Raw genomic sequence first — 22,089 nt, 5'->3', positions numbered from 1 at the left:
GAAAGGAGCTCAGTTCTTACACTACTAGCAAAAGACAAAGTAATAAACTGGTAGATAGCATGTGCTGAATTTGCAGGAGAAAACAAGGAATATAATTTTCCTACTTTTAAAGTTACACTTAGTTTGTTGACAACATTACACGCTTCCATCTAAACTAGTAATATTTAAATCAGCAGGACAACCCAGAATTAAGTTCTGGGTGAATTTTAAAAATCAGTTTAGTAAACCAAATATGAAACAGAAAAGTATTCATCTCCACAGCCTCAAAAATATAAAATAAAATAGCATAAAGGTTCTAATTAATACAAGGGATGAGATTTTTCTGGGGTCTAAATGCTATTGAAATTTGGATAGAAAAGGGGAAAATGAAAGTGGCTACGATAGGACAAGATAGTATAGGAACCTGTTTGATGATACAGAAAAATATAAATTAGCATTGCAAGTACAACAAGCCTCAGGCCTGCTTTCCAGCCATAATGTCTGCAGCCATTTCCTTCACTGGAAATCTGCATCTTTTCAACAGTCTCTTCTATTCTCAGTGAAGGTAAACCGAAATGAAAATAAAAGATGGTTTATTCAGTCAATGACCAGCAACATTCAAAATGGAAGGTAATTTCCCATGCGGGTCACTTGGTAATTGATTTCTTAATTATTTTTCAATACAGTATGCAGAAGGTTGAATTCCCATATTACTTGACACATTCAGTTCAAAGTTATAAATCCATATCTACTTAATTACCCAGAGAACGTATATAAGTAGATGGTTCTACATTAGATGAACAGGAGCTAAACTGTCTTAATGCAGGGCAAGCTCTTGTATTCCTCTGAAGTTTGGAAAATAATGTGAAAAAGAATGAGAAAGAAGATGAATAAAATTTAAGCATATGCATCTAAGTACGCTTAGAGTGGGATGCCTATCCTACTTTGGGTCTAGTTGCTTCTCCCTTTGTTAGCACATGACATTTAATGTGCTTCTCTGGAATCAGTATGGCTGTTAGATATGAAAGAGTTATGAAATAAAACGCTAAAAATATTATCAATATGAATATTTGATAAAATCCAAATAGTGTGAGACATCTAATGAAAGATATTTGTGACTGCTACTGTGGTCAAGGTGGAAAGGAAAGAAGTTGGGAACAGAAAGAGCTGTTTTGTAAACAAAGTGCAGATGCAACCAGTTGGCTATGTTGAGAAAGCTTAGTATACATTACAAAACAGTGAGAAAATTATTCTTCATATTCAAACCTTGGGGCATGTAAGCATCTAGAATTTAGCCTGCCAGAAGCTGCCTGTCATACTAATGAAAGTTCTTATATCTGTAGCAAGGATCTTATCTATTCAAGTCAAGTGTTTGACTTCTAGTGAGACAAATCAGTTCTACTGAAGACTTATTGCAGGAGCTCAGAGCTACCTTGTGACAAGTTCAGGAAGAATGGTGTAGGCTGCCAGTTACAAAGGTAAAAGTAAAATAAAACTTTTACAGATTCTTACATCTAAATCAAAGTACCTCAAAAGTAGCAGAAAGCAGATTTGCAGGTGAAACTCAAAAAATTAGAATATCGTGCAAAAGTTCATTTATTTCAGTAAAAGGTGAAACTAATATATGAGATAAGACTCATTACATGCAAAGCAAGATAGTTCAAGCCGTAATTTGTCATAATTGTGATGATTATGGCATACAGCTCATGAAAACCCCAAATCCACCATCTCAGAAAATTAGAATATTACATGCAATCAATAAAACAAGGATTCTACAATAGAACAATATCGGACCTCTGAAAAGTATAAACATGCATATGTACTCAGTACTTGGTTTGGGCCCCTTTTGCAGCAATTACTGCCTCAATGCAGTGTGGCATGGAAGCTATCAGCCTGTGGCACTGCTGAGGTGTTATAGAAGACCAGGATGCTTCAATAGCGGCCTTCAGCTCTTCTGCATTGTTTGGTCTCATGTCTCTCATCTTTCTCTTGGCAATGCCCCATAGATTCTCTATGGGGTTCAGGTCAGACGAGTTTGCTGGCCAATCAAGCACAGTAATCCCACAGTCATTGAACCAGGTTTTGGTGCTTTTGGCACTGTGGGCAGCTGGAAAATGAAGTCAGCATCCCCATAAAGCTTGTCGGCGGAAGGAAGCATGAAGTGCTCCTGGTAGACGACTGTGTTGACCCTGGTCTTAATGAAGCACAGTGGTTCAAAGTCTTCTTTTCTGATGAGAGCAACTTTTGCATCTCATTTGGAAACAAAGGACCCAGAGTATGGAGGAAGAATGGAGAGGCCAATCAAGCACAGTAATCCCACGGTCATTGAACCAGTTTTTGGTGCTTTTGGCAAAAGTTGCTCTCATTAGAAAAGAGGACTTTGGACCACTGAGCAACAGGACTTTGGACCACTGTGCTTCATTAAGACCAGGGTCAACGCAGCCGTCTATCAGGAGATTTTGGAGCACTTCATGCTTCCTTCCGCAGATGAGCTTTATGGGGATGCTGACTTCATTTTCCAGCTGCCCATACTGCCAAATGAGCTGTACGCCATAATCATCACAGTTATGACAAATCATGGCTTGAACTATCTTGCTTTGCATGTAATGAGTCTTATCTCATATATTAGTTTCACCTTTTAAGTTGCATTACTGAAATAAATGAACTTGCACGATATTCTAATTTTTTGAGTTTCACCTGTAATCCAAACCACAAAGAATAAAAAATTGCCACTAATTATAGGGGAAAAGATAAAGATAACATTGAATAAAAGAGGAATCAAACAAACAATAAAGGTCAAATATTTTAAACTGGGTCAAAGAACCAAAGGCAGAGTAAAGTCACAGAGCTATATTAGTGAACTAGCAATAGAATGAGTATGTGTTGTCCTAAGGACAGATCAAAGTCCAAGCAAGCAAACTGTCATGCTAATCAGAAAATAGATTGTAATCGAAGGTCTCTTAAGGCAAGGAATGCAGAGGACTGGGAAAATAAGTGGTAACAATCTCTCTTGCAGTGCTTTATGGTGAGGACATTCACCGTAATTAATTTTGACATTTGGATGCCTTTATTGAAATAGAATCATGATTATGTATGTAGCAATAGGGCTCATGTATTAAATTCTGTTGAAGCCAGGTAATGTTACCTTTTGTTGATTTTAAATAAACCAAGCGTAGGTCAATATATGATAGAGGGGAGGAGGGAAAGGGTAGATTTTGCTTTGGAGCAGAATTTATTTTACAGACATACCATAGAAACAAAATATTTGGCCCAACAATAGTTAAAATATCTACAGTTTAGAAAAGATATATTAATTTTGCTGTATTAGCATTTACTTAAAATATATAATGGATCAAGTCTGTTAAATGAGAATGTTTAACTTTTTAATGTAACGTGAAGCAAAACAGCTCTTTTATCAACATAAAATGACATTCAGAATTACTTAAAGAGAATGTTAATTACCTGTGAGCAAAATTTATAACCATGCTTAATAAGACTCTTAAACTATTTTGTCACTCTGATAGGTGGCACAGAATATCTGGTAGTGCTTAACTTTAACATATTTGACAAGGATTTTATTTTTAGATTTAAAACTTTGTCTTAAAAAGGCCCAAATTCTACATTACAAAAAAATTGTGGGGCATAGCTGTAACCCTATGTATAGGTTCCTAGAACAAAGTCCTATTAAACTCAAGAGTACTAAATTCTGAGTGCAGCTTTCTTAACAGCTTTTAATAAGAAATGCACACAACTTGCTTAATTTACTTGCCAAACCAAATACAATTTAGTCCAGTGTCCTAGCAGATGACTTTGTTCCTGTCTCAAAAATAACTTGGAGGTATGTTTCCCTGCATTCCTGTGCACTAATATGAACAAAGGAGCTTTTTCCTTGAGGACATTGGCATCTACACTATTTCTTTAAAACAATCCTTTGTAGTTCACATCAGGAGTGAGATAAATTTATCTGATAACATCTGCTATATAAGTTGGAACAAATTGATGCTTACTTAAAGTATTTCCTTAGATGTAAATATAAGGCATCAGATTTGTATGATATCAGATGCATATTGAATAAGGCAATTATGCTTCATACACCTAGCTGTAGAGTGGCGGAGGTGGATTCTGACATAGAAAACCATTTTTTGCTTCAAGCTTTACAGTACATTCAATAGTATGACATATCAGAGAGTTTTATAAATGTCTATTATTTAAAATAGTATAGTTATCTTTCATCTTATTTAAAAGTGTGTTGTGCAGTCTCTAGAAACTTTCAGAGCAATGAACTGAACCAAGTAGCAACCCCCCCCAAAAAAACTGTTAGATACTTGCTCTAACTACAGTGGTTTTCACCAAGGTCCTCTGTTCCGGCGGGAACAGAGGTTTAATCCTATTGGTCGAAGGGTCTGACAGCTCCCTATAAAAGAGCTGCTGTCAGACTCAATCTTCGCTGGATTTTTCTCACTTGTTGTACTTAATAAGGAGCTGTTGTTACCGTTAAGCCTGTGTGTGCCTATCCATTACCCAATCTAACAAAAACAGTGGCCAAAAAAATTCATAGAACAAGAACACACAATGAACATAACATTATGTGTGTCCAATCACACTTGGCCAATAAAGAAATCTGTTCTGTTCTGTTATATCCTATCCTATCTTACCCTACCCTAGCCTATCCTAGCCTATCCTAGCCTATTCTATTCTATTCTATTCTATTCTGCAACTTGGACACAATAAATCAAGTTGTAAACATGCATGCCTGCTTAATAATAACATAGCAATTTTTTCATTCTACTCTTCTCCTGTATCCCATTTTTCTGTCAAAGTAATGGTTTATACTATATGAAAGTTGCACAGAAAGATATTATTTGCAAAGCATGGGAACATGAATGAAACACTTCTTTTCAAGTCCTTAAAACAGCTGCATCTTTTTCTGGCTGCATCTATCAGCTGTCCCTGTATGTAGGTGCATGCAAAACCTCTTTGGTTTGCTTTCTTTTCAGCAAAATTCTTCTTCTTCATGCAATGTAGCTTAAAATCTTTTTGGATGAAAGAGAGATGGAAGTGGTTCTTTAATGTTAACCAAGGTGGGAGTATTATCCATTTATCAATAGCAAATTCAGTCAGCTCTTCTATTTTCACACACTGAATTTTTTGCTGCAAGTCAGCCAAGGCAAAAGCACCAGAGTCATTAAAAGCCTTGAAGCAATGATTTACTTTAAAAAAATAATTCTTTCCTTTAGATTCCAATTTTGCAAACAGAAGAATGAGTTAAAAGGAAGGCATTTTGTAAACCAGGCATAAATCCAGAATTCAAGCTAATATAAGCTGTCTGTCAGTCTATGAGCCCAGAATGACGCTATTGGGTCTGTTTTTCTGACTGTTCTCCTTATTGAGTCTTTGCCTAGCACTTTATGTCTTATTTGCTCCCTTTCATCATAAATGGATTAACTAGATTTGGAAATGGAGAAAAATCTGGGAATCAGTATATAGTACAAAGTTAGGTGTGTTGAGATTCTCAGTCATCCAGGTCATAGTTGTCCCAAAGGTGCTTTTCTCCAGTTGTCTCCAGAAAAAGCATCTTTGGTACAAAGTTAGGTGTTTGTACTGTATATTAAATGGTTTTCTTTTTGTATCTTCAGATTTAAATGTAATTGAGAACTAATTTGTTCAGTCTCATTCATAATTTGCTAAATGCAAGAGTCTAAACACTACTATGCTTAATGCAGTTAAGAACCTTATTGTTCTTGTCCTCCAGTTTTTTTTTAATATGCATGGCAAATAACATGTGTATTTTGCATTTTAGTAAGAAATCTTGATAAACAAAACTACAACGCAAGTAATTTAATGTAAATATGTTCGATGGTATTCACAGATTGTGGCATAAAACTGTTGCTAACCGCATGCCTCAGAGAAAGTAGGTGGTGGTTTATCTTGCGACTGCTCAAAAGAATGTATGTTTTAAGTGATAAAAGAATATTCCTTGAAAAACTGAAGTTTGAATGAGTCACTTTTTATAACTGGAATTGTTTGTATATATGCACAGACATATGCATACGCACATCTTTGCCTAGCAGGCCGGAAAAGATTAAACTATTTATAGTGTATATGTGTTGAGTACTGTTAAACTGTGTATATCTCTTTAGCAATGTTTGTTAGAACTCAGAGTTCTCATGTGAATCATAAAAAAATGTGCTGACAAATCTCATAAACCTCTGCCAACTGTTTCCTCAATCTTGATAGTATCTGGACTAGATAGTACTGTCCATATAATTAGGCCAACTGAACCAGTTTTATGATAGCAGTTGATACAAAGTACCTTTGTAGCTTTATCTCAGCCTTTAAAGGAGGCTAGACTAGGAAATCAAAGTTATGAATGCTAATGCTACTTTTATTATAAAATTACAGTAACAGAATTTTTGAGGTCCAAATCACTTCTCCCTCCCTCCCTTTATCTTTGTGAAAACTAGGGAGGGTCATATCTGAAACACTTTTCAAATTACATTCATGTTCTGGATTCAGATTTCTCTTATTTGACTTTTGTCTTGGTTCTGGCTCTTCCTCTTGTTAAGGTTATTCTTTCTGCCTTTTATAATTTAGTAGTTTTGACTTTATATGCTAAATCTAGCTGGAAAGACCAAATTTATCTATGCAGAAATGCAACTAATTTATTGGGTTTCATAGGGTAAAGTAAGCATAGGTTATATTAGTACTTGGGGTTTTATTTTCCGTATCTTCTGCCAGTCACCATAAGAACTTTTTTAACAATTCATCAGCACAGTGTGTGTGTGTGTGTGTGTGTGTGTGTGTGTGTGTGTAAGAGAGAGAGAGAGAGAGAGAGAGAGAGAGAGAGAGAGAGAGAGAGAGAGAGAGAATGTATGCCAATATGTGAAATCTGTACTGAAGAACTGATTGGTTCTCGAAAGAACAATGAATTTTTCAAGTTGATTTGGTCCAAAATACCATGTTTCCCTGAAAATAAGACAGGGTCTTATTTTCTTTTGACCCCTGAAATAAGCACTTGGCCTTATTTTCAGGGTGGTCTTATTATTTTTGAAGTGCAGGAGGCAGTGAGCATGGTCACTTCATGGCTGCTGCTGTGTTGCAATATTTTCAGGGAAGGCTTATTTTCAGGGGAGGGCTTATTTTAGTGCATGCGCTCAAATCCCAATTGGGCTTATTATCCAGGTAGGTCTTATTTTCAGGGAAACAGGGTATATTCATGTCAGAATATTGTTTTTGACCTAACTACTTGCTGTGAAGGGAAAGCAACTGAGGAAGGGCTTAGCTATGAGTTATTTTCCACCTACTGATATATATCTATCTTCTGTGCCCAAAAGTGCTGTTTACTATATACAATAAAGCAGTTTTGGAGCAAATAGCTTTAGAAAGGAGAGTTTACCGGAAGAAATTAATATCTGGATTAAGGTTATATACAACTATTTAATGAAGGAGAACAACTAAGAACATGTAATTGGGCCATTGGTGGAAAGTCAACCACAAAGGATTCATCTCTGAATTAAATGGGAGATTTTTGAGGAAGTATATTTTGTATGGAGTTATTATATTATTTGTTAGACTTATAACTCAAGAAATTCACAGTAGCAGGTATAACATTTTGTGTTCCAAAGTTTTCCACAATCACGTTTTTTTGTGAAATGCATTGGACTGAGAGTGACTTTGGCCCAAAGTCACTTTGGGAATTTCAGTAGCCAAGGTTGCTCAGTCTTAATATTTTGAATCCTATCCATAATATGAATTGATTTTGCCCTTGACTTTTACCAGCTTAAGTGATTATGGTTAGCTTCTCTCAAGGTTTTAGATGTGTCTTTCATTATTTGCTGGCTGTGCAGGAAAGTGTAAATTTTAATTTTTCTATAGGTCTAATTATAACTAATTTTCCTATTATTTGTTCTTCCAGTGTTTGATTGTTGGAGGTGGTCCCTGTGGCTTGAGAACTGCCATAGAACTTGCCTTTCTTGGAGCCAAAGTCGTCGTAGTAGAAAAGCGAGACACTTTTTCAAGAAACAATGTACTTCACCTCTGGCCGTTTACAATTCATGATCTTCGAAGTTTGGGAGCTAAAAAGTTTTATGGGAAGTTTTGTGCTGGATCAATTGATCACATTAGTAAGTCATAATTACATCATTGTTTCTTTCTGAAAAGGCACATTATACCCATGGTGAATATTTTTTCTTTAGAAATATTAGCTGCAACTTAATACCAAGATGTAGATGTAGTGTGTTGAGTCTTCCTGATATGATATAACATTTATTATAATGGAAACAAGATCCACTGCAGAGAAAGTCTTTGACAGATATTTTTGGAAGAAGACAAAATTAAGTGCTTTGCAACTCCTTCACAGTGTGTGCTTCCTGTCAGTATTTTCAAGTGTTTTTTTATCTAACCTGGATGCCAAAGTGTTCCTTCAGAGTTTTAAAAATTATCAGTTGACAGAAATTATATTTACATAAATAGTATTTATGTACAATTTTTCAGTAGGACTTGATGTATATGTCAGAGTTCAACTACAGCCCCCATTTACAATCTGGATTATTCATAATAAAACACAGGAACAGGATTTTACTTTATAGGGTTGAATCCTTTCTTAACATTAAAAGAAAACCATAAAAAAACTTCTTGGATACCTTCCAGAATGAAAATAAATGGTAAATAATGTATGATGCAGGAGCCAAGGTGGAACAGTGGTTAGAGTGCAGTACTGCAGGCTACTTCTACTGACTGCTGGCTGCCTGAAATTTGGTAGTTCAAATCTCACCTGCTCAAAGTTGACTCAGCCTTCCATCCTTTCAAGATTGGCAAAATGAGGACCCAGATTGTTATTGGCAATATGCTGACTCTGTAAGATGATTAGACAGAACTGTAAAGTACTGCGAAGCAGTAGTGCTATTGCTATTGCTGCGATCAAAAACCTAACATGTAACATTTGTCTTTCATAGGCATTAGACAACTTCAGCTTATGCTCTTCAAGATTGCACTGCTAGTGGGAGTTGAAATCCATGTGAACTTAGAATTTGTGAAAGTTTTGGAACCTCCTGAAGATCAAGAAAATCAAAGTAAGTTGTGGTTTTTTGTAAGGAAGAATTTCACATGAAAAAAGAATTTTTAATATTAGAAAACAGGTTACTATTTTTGGTGCAACTGATTATATCTGTAGAGGTGTGCAAAGCATTTTTTGTGGCTAATCTGTGTCAAGAGCATAATATGTATTTTTGATTCGTATCTGTAGTGAAACTGTGTAACTTGATCTAGGCACAGATGGAAATTTGTGTTTTGGGCAGAAATGTTTGTAGAGAAAGCCAAAGTTATTGGTGATACATGATTGCTAAGTAAAGGGAGGTATGAGAAAGGAAGGAAGGTATGAGAAGAGTCAAGTGAATGGAAGGACTGGATCGATAGCTCTCATCCTGACTTCAAGGACAGCATACACAACCAGCCTCTCTGTCCCCATCATTTCCAATGTTTTTCCCCCTATTTCCCTTTAGCTGCTAATGTTACTATCCTTGGCTTCAAAAACAGCATCAGGGGGAGAAGAGAAGAGAAGAAAGGTTGGGCTTAAGCTATGTGGAGTAGGAGAAGAGAGCAGTCCTTAGTACCTTTCCAAAGTTTACCTCAACCATATCTTCAAACAATGAAATCCTTCTGGATTTCTGTTGTTGAACTACTGTCCACCCACAGTTAAGGAAAACGTCTGAAACAGTATGTGCTTGTTTTGATTTGAAACAAAATTAATTTTCCATTTTATGCACATCTCAATATGCAACCTGAATAAATCCATGTTTTGTGTATTTTATTTATTTTGCCTAATGTTAAGTTTTAGAACAGATGTTGTACCACATTCCTTCTCTCAAACTGAAGGATTGACTCTGAAAATATTTTCCAAAGAAGTTAAGGATGGATTGAACAAAGAAGCTAATTACAGGAATTAATTAACTAATTAATTAGCAGCTAATTAAATTGTGATTCAGCCTAAAAGTGGAATCTTCTTGCTTATAAATGTTTGTTATGACATGATACACTTTTGAGTAGAATAAATATGTTAGATTTATAGAAACTCTCTCTAGGTTCATGATCATATTTGTGTAAACTATTGTTTAACACAGAAGTGTTATGGATGAATATAATTATCAATTAATAAATTGAATCTTTTAAAAAATCAACTAGAAGAAAGTAGGGAAGTTTTTCCAAACTTTTCTTAAGATGATTTGCATTATATATGTTATTGGCATACAGACATAGACATAGTACTTGCTGACTAACCTCTTGATTTCAGAAATAGGTTGGAGAGCTGAATTTCTCCCAATAGATCATCCCTTATCAGAATTTGAATTTGATGTCATAATTGGAGCTGATGGCCGAAGAAATAGTTTGGAAGGTATGTTATAAATAGAATAGAAATTCAATTGGACAAATATCTAAAATGGAAATAAAGAGCCTGCTCATTTCTTTCTTTATAAAGAACAATAAAGTAGATTAGACTTTTAAAAATTATTACACTTTTATTTTTTTAAAATATACTTGGCTATTATCAAAAGAAAGAGACATGCACTTTTTAAACTGCAAAATCTAATGCAGAACTTTTCATTATTCCAGTAAGAACACATTGTGCTATTTGGATCACAATTCTGCAGGTGTACAAAATGAATATGCAGAATACTTGCTGCTATGTATTTAATGAACAATTTACTTTAGGAAGCAATAAATTGACTTAAAAGATAATCATTGTGAATTTGGCATAGAGTAACCAAATGGAAGGAGAGAGAGATCCTGTTGTATTAGTTGTTAAATATTTTAAAAGGAATTTAATAATAATAAATATCACAACTCTAAGTTGGCTTTTGTCGTTGAGACATTAATTAAATAGCCCTTGCTATGTCATATGATTGGACATCTTCATGCCTATTCCTATTGAGCTTTAATTAGATGTACATTAATTCTTTCGAACTACTAGACTTTAGGTTACAACTTTTGAACTTAATATCACTACAGAGAGTTGTGCCTACCCAATTCTAGGAGAGAAAAAAATCAGTACATCTGAGGTTGAGAGGTACCAGAAGAATATGGCAGAATATTCACAATAAATGTATAGCAAAATAAGTAAACTCTTTAGGAGATTTGTAAATAAATGTTTACACTCAGTATGAAATATGTAGAGCTGCCCAGTGGAAAAATGAAGAGGGTCAGTTTTAAGAATCTGATGTAGGAAATATATAGTTAGAGGAGGTATGATTCAATTAAAAGAGGACATAATAGAGAAATGCTAGGAGAGAAGAACAAACTTTTGAGAGTTTTCTTGCTCCAAATTAATTTGCAATCTTGTGGTGATCTTCACCTGAATTCTTGGGTAAATGCCCAAATTTCTCATGGAAAAGAGGTATTAATCAACTCCTGTTATTTTTCCTTCTAAGGTTTTAAAAGGAAGGAATTTCGTGGAAAGCTAGCTATTGCCATTACTGCCAACTTTATAAACAGAAATACCACTGCAGAAGCCAAAGTGGAGGAGATTAGTGGTGTTGCTTTCATTTTTAATCAAAAATTCTTCCAAGATTTGAAAGAAGAAACAGGTGGGTGTTCTTTTAAACATGGCAGAATACAGCAAGCTGGCAACCAAACTGAATAGCAGAGGTATAAAAACAGAGATGGAACTTTAATTCATTTTCTTTAAGATTTTGTTGTTCATTGATTTACACAAAAATCTATAATAGACAGCTTCACTTATCATGCTAAATCAAAAGCAATCTAGCCACATATTTGCGCAGTAATGTGGATTTGTTTCCATGTTGTGGATCACCCCTTTCCTGTGGATGTAGAAATATAAAGGATTAAGGACAAACTGATTTGACTTCATTTATTGTTTTTATTAGATTTAAATTGGAATTGAGTATGAATGCTGTCTAGTTAGAAATTTAATATCTTTCTCTTTCTCTTACAATGAAAACTAAGATTTGGTAATAATTTCTGTAGGCCCATGTAAGTTGCTTGCAAGTTTTCAAAAGTGCTTGGGTATCAGGAACATGGATTGCGAACTTCTGGTCATAGCATTAAATATGAACTAAGTCATAGTTATTTCAAAGGTGCTACTTCTTGCAATAAAAATAGCAAAATATTTTATGACTTTCTACTTTAGAATCTTCCCAGCCTTTACTTTTTCATATTATTTTCTGGTTCAATTTTCCCCCAAACACTTTGCATGAATACAAGGAGAAATTGAAATCCCTGAAACATGCTGTTTGTTGACAAATTTAATATGACATAGTTTTTAACTAGGATAGGATTTTAGATTATGAACAAACATGGTTTAATGTGTTCATCTTTAAGTTATAAAACCCTGATGTTTTTACTGTCAACATCATGTTAGAATTTAATTAAATGTATTGTTGAGAATGTTAGAGTATGAATGAATTTGAATTCAAAATTTAGGAGGTTAAAAAATGTTGTTTTCCAAATTTGTTGAATGTTAAAGTAGGAAAAAATTGAGAAATATACACTGTTTTATTATATGAGTTTTCATGTCTTGCTTGTCTGTAGGAATTGACCTGGAAAATATTGTTTACTATAAAGATAGCACCCACTACTTTGTGATGACTGCAAAGAAACAGAGCCTTCTGGAGAAGGGTGTCATTATTAATGTAAGTATCTAATGTATTTTTTTTCTCTGTATAACATTCTGATCTCTAAGCCTGAACAGAATCTTAAAACCCAGATTCTCTTTTTTTTTAATCACTACTATCCACATTATTTGGGACAGATTATTTTCAGGATTCTCAGCCATTGTATTCCCAAAGTACTGGGTGGAAATTCTAAATGTTGCAGTCACAACACACCTGATGAACTACAACTTGACAAAAGCTGAGCTGCATTTTCAAATTGAAATATAACAGGAAATTGTGTTGAAGTATTCAAGAACACTTCACTGAAATTGAGTGTTCAAAGAAGATGGAGAGGAAACATGCAGGCATGAGACTTCATTGTAGTAGTAATAAACTAGGGCATGCTCTGGGTTAAAATTGTTATATCTCAGTTGAGCTATTCTATAAATTCATAGAATTTGTATTTGTGCTACATTAATAATAATTGGGGATTATGAGAGATGAACCCCACATTTTCTGGAAAGTAATTGAGGAAGAGAGATGTACTGAAAGTCTTTGGCAACTGAGTTTTATTGTTAAAAATAAAATGAGAAAAGTAAGAGCCTGTACCTAGGCAGAAAAAATCAAATGCATAGGTATACAATAGTCAATAACTACTTAAGTATGAGCCAGCAGTGGGCTACAACTGCCAAAAAAGCCAATACAGTCCTAGGCTGCATCAACAGAGGGATAGAATTAAGATCATGATAATTGATAGTACCACTCTATCTTGAACTAGTTTTCACTAATATTCCACACTTGGAATATTACATCCTATTCTGGTTGCTATTCTGGTTGAGATGCCAAGACCCTAGAAAGAGTACAGAGAAGAACAATAAAGATGAAAGGTATCTGGAGCCTAACCATATGATGAATGGTTAAGGGAACTATGTATGTCTAGCCCATTGAAGAGAAGGTTTAGGGGTGACACAATAGTTATCTTCCAATACTTATGGGGCTGTCACAGGGCAGAGGGGTTCAGCCTATTCTCTAAAGTACCTGAGCTCAGGACAAGCAGTAATAGGTGGAAGATCATTAAAGAGAGGTGCATGATCCCTTCTGACCCTTTTATTCTATATTCCACATACTGTCTGAATTCATACTTTTTAAAAAGAAATGTTTTTTTTTAAATCATTTTTGTTAGGTACAGATATATTTGATTTAGATGCCCTCAATGGCTTAGAGCAGGGATCCCCAATCTCTGGGCCATGGCCCGGTACCATTCAGAACCGGGTTTTGCAAGCGGTGGGTTAACATGTGCTCATGCAAAAATCCATTTGCGTGAGCTGCAAATGGAGCTGTATATGCGTGTGCGGGCTTATCCAGAACCATCCGCTCTTCCCCCCTGCTACCAGTCTGCAAAGGCAGAAAGTTCGGAGACCATTGGTCTAGAACAAATTAAATTGGTGGCATATAGTATGCATATATCTTCACCATGTATTGTTATATGTAATTGTTTGTTTTATCTAGCATCCATTGGACTGTCCAGGAATTTTAATAATAGACATCTCTGATTTCATTTAGGATTTTATTGATACTGAAATACTACTGTGTGTGGAAAATGTAGACCAAGTCAATCTATTGTCCTATGCAAGAGAAGCTGCCGACTTTGCGACTGATTATCAATTGCCTGCCTTAGATTTTGCAATTAATCACTATGGGCAACCAGATGTGGCCATGTTTGATTTTACTTCTATGTATGCCTCTGAAAATGCTGCATTAATACGTGAGAGGCATCGACATCAACTGTTAGTTGCTCTTGTTGGAGACAGTTTAGTAGAGGTAGGATGAAATACACATTTGTTCAAGATAGCTTTCAAAAGTGATTTGCTTTGTAATAACAGTTTTATGAACCATCATCTAGTAAATATTGCAGTTTTAATGCTATAATACTATTTTCTAACTTAAATGGTAGGAACTTCAGAAGCATTCACAATCTATACCAAAATGGGTTTTTTTTAATTACTATTATTGTTGTCTGATACTCCAGCTCTTAGCTATTGTGTTTGTTTTTCCTCTACTTTCTCCTCTTTCGTGTAAATTGCTTACCTACCTGTATCCTCTGCTTTCTCCCCATAATATTATGGCTGGATGATATCTAGATTATAATAAAGAATTTGATTTTTTTCAGTTTGAATTATATTAGATGTTGTCTATAACAAAAATGTGTTTCACAGCCGTTCTGGCCAATGGGTACTGGTTGTGCAAGAGGATTTCTAGCTGCATTTGACACAGCGTGGATGGTGAAAAGCTGGGCACAGGCAAAGTCCCCACTTGATATCCTAGCAGAAAGGTAAGTCTATATGTGCTTGTGTTTATATACCAGAGAAGTGAGAAAAATTCCATGTTTTCACAGACGGTAAATTGATCCCAGTTTGATCCAAAGTGGGGATGAAGAATCTGTGGCTATCTAGATATCAAGTATGCCTTACTATTCGCCTTGGATACTTGGTTGCTATAGTTTATTTCAGTAGCATCTAGGTGACCTAGATAATGCTTCTATTATCTTATTCTTGTTCTTATTTTGTTATCAATTGGTTTCTCATTTGCTTCACTGCAATCTTTGCCCAATTACAAGGAGGAGAAGAGAGTTGTTGAGAGGGTTTTTTGGGGGTAGATGTTATGTATGGTAACGATGAAGTCAAGTGTCTCAGTTTGGAAAAAGGTCATATAAGGGCTGAGAAAGCATGTTTGTGGAAAGCAAAAGACAGCACAGGCTGTAAATGGAAACCTGACTGACTAATAATGGCTGTGAAATCTCTACCTACTGCTGTTTTGTGGCTAAAGGAGGAGTTGTTTCTTGTGCGAGAGGAAAATTAAATCCAGATGATTTAGGGTGATGTAATCTTACTTCATTGTAGCAATTTTTCTGCCTTAGGAAGACCTATATTTTTCTGTCTGAGTTATTGTCGTCGTAAGCATTTTTCATATTTTGGCAAATCTAAATTCATTGTCTAAATAAAGGTAGGTGCACATTAGGTGAGGTTGAAAACTGCCTGCCTCTTAAAATCAAACAGGCATATTTCTATTGCTGTCTTTCAGGGAAAGTATTTATAGACTCTTACCTCAGACAACACCTGAAAATATCACTAAGAATTTTGACCAATACACTATTGACCCTGCCACACGATATCCGAATTTGAACTCAAGTTGTGTTCGACCTCATCAGGTAAGCCAGGATATAAACAAAAAAAACTATTTATATTCAAAGTGGTGCTAGGAAAGAAGGGTTGGTTTTTTAAGAATGCCATAAACAGAGTGGTTGCATTGTTGACCTATAAAATATGAAAACAAAGTCAGATGATCATGAAGAAAATGCAGACCTGCCTGTTTTGCATGCATGTCTTGATAGATTTATTTCCCCCAGATGTTTATCTGTAAGTTACCACAATCTTGTTTTATTGAGCTTTAATGTTTGTTAAACGCTTGGAATCTTGGAATAGGGTAGCACATAAATATAATAATTAACATATAAACTGGAGTTAGATAGACATTTAGTTTAGATAAACGTTTAGATAATTGAATGATAAATCACATTTGAGCAGTGAAGATTCTGAACTTAACCGGTGATTATTTTCCTTTAGGTGAAACATTTATATATTACAAATGAGCTGCAGCCCTGCCTACTAGAAAGAGCAAATACCATTAGAAGATCAATTGGCATTTTAAAACGTGGTAAGAGACATTTCATTAGTGTTCTTTTTTACACCATATACTGGGAGAGCTTGAAAGTTGTAAAGATTGTACCGGTATTATTTTTTTAAAAAAGAAAATTATTCTTTCAGAATATGACATAAGGCCCAACAAACTTTTAACCTGGTGTCAGCAACAGACTGAAGGATACAAGAATGTGAATGTCACAGATCTCACCAGTTCATGGAAAAGTGGCCTTGCCTTATGTGCAGTTATACATCGCTTCAAACCAGACCTCATGTAAGTTTTTATACGTGTATGTAATGCTTGCTAATTGCCAAATTCCTTTTAAAATAAATACTTGAATAAGGCCAATCAAAACAGTAAAGAAAGATTGTTTCTCTTTTTAACACCTATTTTGCAATTCTCTGCATCTTTTTGTTCAGATTCTGCCCCTCAGTGTCTTTGGCTGAATACTAAAAATACAAAATTTACATATTCAAAGAACTCCTGTATGAGTTTCAACCATACTGTTTTTTGCTTGTGTTATAGAAGTTGATACCTTTTATGCTTGTATTTCTTTCTGAAGTCATAGCATTTGTTATTTTACAGTGTTTTCTTTTAAATACTCTGTGCTGAGTAATATTCACATGCAAATGTGGGGAGAGGTTATTCAGAATTGAGGAGTGCCATCTGTATTGTTATAATGTCTGGAAAAAAAATACAAAAACAAACCATGACAAAAGAGCAATGAAAGCAAAGGAAACAAACCCTGAAGGCAATTATAAGGAAGAAAGGGTCATCAATTGTCTTTATCAAAACCTAGGCAAAGAGCCAGGTCCTTAGGGCTCTTTGAAATGCCAGTACTGTGTGTGTATGTTTGTGTGTGTGTGTCTATGTCTATCTTAATGCATCTGTGGAAGGATATTATGTCAATTGTTTGGAAAATGTAGGTAAAGATAAAGTTCCCCTCGCACATATGTGCTAGTTGTTTCCGGCTCTAGGGGGCAGTGCACATCTCTGTTTCAAAGCCGAAGAGCCAGCGCTGTCCAAATACATCTCCATAGTCATGTGGCCGGCATGCTAAACACCGAAGGCGCACGGAACACTGTTACCTTCCCACCAAAGATGGTTTCTGTTTTTCTACTTGCATTTTTAACATGCTTTCGAACTGCTAGGTTGGCAGAAGCTGGGACAAATAACGGGAGCTCACTCCGTTATGTGGCGCTAGGGATTTGAACCAACTGCCGATATTCTGATTGTCAAGTTCAGCGTCTTAACCTCTAAGCCTTTTGAGAATAAATTGCATGTTTTATTCCTATCCCAGTTCCCCAAAATTCTGAAGATGGTGTAGATTACATTTTTTTCCCTGAATTTTTTCTTTTACATATATTGATTATCCCAAGGCAGTTAACATATCTAATGCTCCCACCTCCTGTTTTCTCCACAAAAATGGAACGGCTTGCCTCCAGAAGTTGTGAATGTCCCAACACTGGAAGTCTTTAAGAAGATGTTGGATAGCCATTTGTCTGAAATGGTGTAGGGTTTCCTGCCTAGGCAGATGGTTGGACTAGAAGACCTCCAAGGTTCCTTCCAACTCTGCTATTGTATTGTATTGTATTAAATAGCCCTATGAAGTGGGTTGGGCTGGGAGTCTGGACCGAAGTCATTCAGCCAGTTTTTCATGCTTAAGAGAGATCCAGAACTCACACCCTCCTGGTTTCTAGGTCAGCACTTTAACCACTACACCAAATTGGCTTATACTGGAACTAGCAACTACTTCATACTTATTTAACAAATATCATTCTCTAGAATAAGGATATTCTATTATAGCATATATTTATTCAGGATTTCTTTGGTTGGTTTGTTGGCTGGCTGGCTGGCTGGCTAGAGTTTTAAGGGATAATTATAGACTATTCTTTTATATATATAACCTGGACTGAAATAATGTAAGGAGATGGTGTTATTCTACTCTGGCAAAAACATAATGCAGAAGAGAGTAAGTAGGTATAAATATTCACTAAATTAATCTTTTGTCAAGGATACCAACACAGATTCCCCCCCCCTCAATATTTTAGAAACACTTTGAAACCAAAATGATTTAGTATAGCAGAAAACATTTTCTAAAGTACTATAAGAGATGAACAGCAAGAAAATAAGTCCAGTTGCTATGACTCCGTTTTCAGACTACTCTAAGAGATGTTTCTGTATTTATATGACTTTTCTTCCTAATTCTTAAGTGACTTTGATGCCCTGAATGAAGAAGATGCAGCCAAAAACAACCAGCTAGCATTTGACATTGCTGAACATGAATTTAAAATTCCTCCTGTCACAACTGGGAAAGAAATGGTGTCGGCTGGAGAGCCTGATAAACTTAGTATGGTCATGTATCTCTCAAAATTCTATGAGCTATTTAGGGGGACACCTCTGAGAGCAGTGGGTAAGTCAGCTCTGTTATTTTTACTCTCAGCAAAAATCAAGCTTTTGTTACTTTACATTCAGGTTTGGCCTTAAACCTGAACCCAAGGTTTCTTGCAATTGTAACTGCTTTGAAATATCGAATTATATTTAGCTATGTCAACCAGTTTTTATAACAAAATGGGGGAAATGGAGTGTTTTATTCTTGAGTGGTATTGTAAAGCCAGAAGACACTGTTGCCATTACTTATTTTGGTTAATTGATCACACAAGTTTCATGAAAGTTGCTGATTCTGCACTTGGTTTTCATATTTACCTCATTTTCAGAGAACCTTGTCTGCTAGATACCGTATTTTTCGGAGCATAAGACACATCTTTTCCCTCAAAAAAGAGGCTGAAAATCTGGGTGCGTCTTATACACTGAATACAGCATTTTTTGCCTCCCGAAACCCCGTCCCTTCACCAAAATGGCTGTACATAACCTTTAGGAAGCTTCCAGAGTGGTCCTGGGGGCTGGAGAGGGCACAAATGAGCGAAAAACAGGCCATTTTTTGCTCAATTTTTCCCCCAGCCTCCAGGAGCACTCTATAAGCCTCCTAAAGGCTATGCATGCCCTATTTTTGACAAAAAACAGAAACATTTTTGCAAAAAACTGGGCCATTTTTTGCTCATTTTGCCCCCACCCCCAGGAGCACTCTAACAAGCCTTCTAAAGGCTATTCATGCCCTTTTTTTGAAAAAAAAAAAAAGGGGGGGGGGGTTCACGAAAAATGGGCTGTCTTTGGGAGGTCTGCGGACTGCAAAAACTTTTTTAAAAAATTTGCCTCTTCAAAATCTTGGTGTGTCTTATACTCCAGTGCGTTTTATACTCCAAAAAAAATACGGTATATTGTTTTCCAAGTGCTATGATATGGATCAGTAATACTTAGAAATCTACATAACCCAGTATCTTTTGTGCCTTTCACATAGTCATAGGCAAAATGTGAAAAAGAAGGGACCGAACCACTCTTGACTCGGTTTGCATTAAATTTTGTACAGTAGAAGAGTTCTTAGGCATGCACAAATATATTTTATGTAAAGTAATAATTACAATCTGCTAATCATAACGGATTTACTCAGATATATATCATGCTTCGACTCAGCTCTGCTCAATGTGTTATAATTTTTGTGTCAGCATTTGTCAGTGGTTGAGTGGTTGAAGGCTTTAAACCCACCCCCCAACTTTCCAGACAGTCACAGAAAGACATCTAATGAAACCCTGACTTCATTGGAAGGGACAAGGCCAAATTTTATGTCCTTTTCATGTGGTGGTTAGGCCACTTCCATCCCCACCCATAAAACTTCCTAAAAGTCAACAGTGGCCAGATATCCCATTTCTCAGGCTCATCTTGGGTCTTTTTTCCAGATTTGTTAGAGGGACAGTTATAGAGGTTATTATAAAAATGTTCAACTTTTTACAACTTCAAGGTTTTGGGGTTGTGATGGTGGGGGATAAAAATGGAACTGGGAACAGGAGACAAACCATTTCTACTTCAAATTTTTTATTTTTTTTTCAGGGCTGCTGAAATTCATCTGTTTTACTATAAATTTTTGCAGTGAAGTTTAGGGTATTTGAGTGGGAGCTGAATGTGCCTTGACAACTATCCATCTCTATTCTAAGTTCATAGTGACTGTAATATTTAGTTCGAAGAATAATGTTGCTTTTTCAGTGTTCAGTTTTTTTTGTAATGAAAGACTTTCTGAAGTTAACCATAAATTATAAATGTAGTTTTATAGGAAAAATACTTGAAAGTATAAATGACTTGCTTTACATGATTTCCAAATTAATGGATGATGCCTTAATTTACTTTATTTCTTTATGTTTGAACAGGTACCACGGTAAAGCAAAATGGAGAAAGAATTGATCCTTGTTCAACAAAATCATCCAAATTCGGCTGTAGTAATTACATAAACTTGACATTTCCAAGGAAGAGAATACCAAAAGTAAAATTATATATCTTTTTTCTTTCTCCCCATTCTTCAGATAAAGGAATAAATGTATGCATAGTACAAAATAAACAGCAAAGTTATAAACTTACAAACACTGTGTTACTCATGACAGTTAAAAGTAGGACAGTATTCAATTATGCTATCTACCGTATTTTTTGGAGTATAAGAGTCACCGGAGTATAAGATGCACCAAGGTTTTGAAGAGGCAAATTAAAAAAAAAAGGTTTTGCACTCTGCAAACCTCCCCAAAATGACCTGTTTTTTGCGAAAACTGGCCCGTTTTTCCCCCAGAAAAAGGCATGAATAGCCTTTAGGGGCTTGCAGGGTGCTCCTGGGGAGTAAGGGCCCCCCAAAATGAGCAAAAAACGGCCCATTTTTTTTCAAAAAAATTGCATGCATAGCCTTTAGGAGGTTTATAGAGTACTCCTGGGGATTGGAGGGGGGGCAAAATTGAGCAAAAAATGGCCCATTTTTCACTCATTTCTGCCTTCCCCAGCTCCCAGGAGCTCTCTGAAGGCCTTCTATAGGCTCTGCATGGCCATTTTAGTGAAGGGAGGCAAAAAATGCTGTATTCAGTGTATAAGACGCATCCAGATTTTCAGCCTCTTTTTTGAGGGGAAAAAGGTCTGAAAAATACGTTACATATTATTTAGATTCACACTGTGAATGGCTTTCTCTATAATGTAAAGTTTGTAAATTTCCCTAGACTATTTGGTTGCCATTTGAGGTCAGTATGAAATTGGCCTTTGATGATCTCCTAAGGCCAATTTATCCCTAAGACTGCTAAAAATGTTCTTCAATAAATCTGCTCTGTCATTTACAAATGTCAAATTGAGCTAATATTAAAGGAAACTACAGTTTCTAAAAGATAATCTACGTATCTGTGACCAGTATTCTCTGTTCATTTCTGAAAGAGATCACTGGGGTTCCCCTTGCCCCCCCCCCCCCCGGTTGAAGCTTTATTGGAATAGCTATGGTATGACTGCATAGCAGCAGGAAAATAAAAGAGAAAGAATGTATGAGTTTGCAGAATGCATGAGTTTAATGATGAAAGAAAGAGTATTACTTCCCACTACTAATTTTATATTTGGTACAAGAAATACTCGGCTCCAGAAATGGAAGAAAGTTCAGTTTTATACAGAGATACAACTCTAGAACATTAACTTGTATTAAAAATTAAATTTAAAAAATTGAATTAAATTTAAATTAAATTTAGAAAATTAAATTTCATCCTACATATGAAAATTAAATTGAGATAAAGCCTTCTATCATATCTCTTATATATCAGAAAAAGAAACAGCTTTGCATAATATTAGGTAAAGGTTCCCCTCACACATATGTGCTAATTGGTCCCGACTCCAGGGGGCAGTGCTCATATCTGTTTCAAAGCCGAAGAACCAGTGCTGTCCAAAGACGATTCCGTGGTCA

At 35.6% G+C, this 22,089-nt stretch overlaps 1 protein-coding gene across 5 annotated transcripts in view; it reads left to right on the top strand.

Moving 5' to 3' along the window:
- MICAL2 (microtubule associated monooxygenase, calponin and LIM domain containing 2) overlaps nt 1-22,089 on the top strand; it is a 148,067-nt gene that overhangs the window by 39,862 nt on the left and 86,116 nt on the right. For all 5 annotated transcript variants that reach the window (XM_081936846.1, XM_081936847.1, XM_081936845.1 and 2 more), the window contains exons 3-14: nt 7,895-8,102; nt 8,934-9,050; nt 10,268-10,369; nt 11,403-11,558; nt 12,523-12,623; nt 14,148-14,405; nt 14,801-14,916; nt 15,666-15,792; nt 16,208-16,298; nt 16,409-16,556; nt 18,497-18,696; nt 20,543-20,655. In XM_081936846.1, the coding sequence (XP_081792972.1) occupies nt 7,895-8,102; nt 8,934-9,050; nt 10,268-10,369; nt 11,403-11,558; nt 12,523-12,623; nt 14,148-14,405; nt 14,801-14,916; nt 15,666-15,792; nt 16,208-16,298; nt 16,409-16,556; nt 18,497-18,696; nt 20,543-20,655 (1,737 nt within the window). The remainder of the gene's footprint in view (nt 1-7,894; nt 8,103-8,933; nt 9,051-10,267; nt 10,370-11,402; nt 11,559-12,522; nt 12,624-14,147; nt 14,406-14,800; nt 14,917-15,665; nt 15,793-16,207; nt 16,299-16,408; nt 16,557-18,496; nt 18,697-20,542; nt 20,656-22,089) is intronic.

Source organism: Natrix helvetica (assembly GCF_964273705.1).
Source record: "Natrix helvetica genome assembly, chromosome: 1".
In the NCBI taxonomy this organism is placed as follows: domain Eukaryota; kingdom Metazoa; phylum Chordata; class Lepidosauria; order Squamata; family Natricidae; genus Natrix; species Natrix helvetica.
The sequence above is the reverse complement of the archived record's forward strand: the minus strand, read 5'-3'. Positions and strand labels throughout refer to the sequence as shown.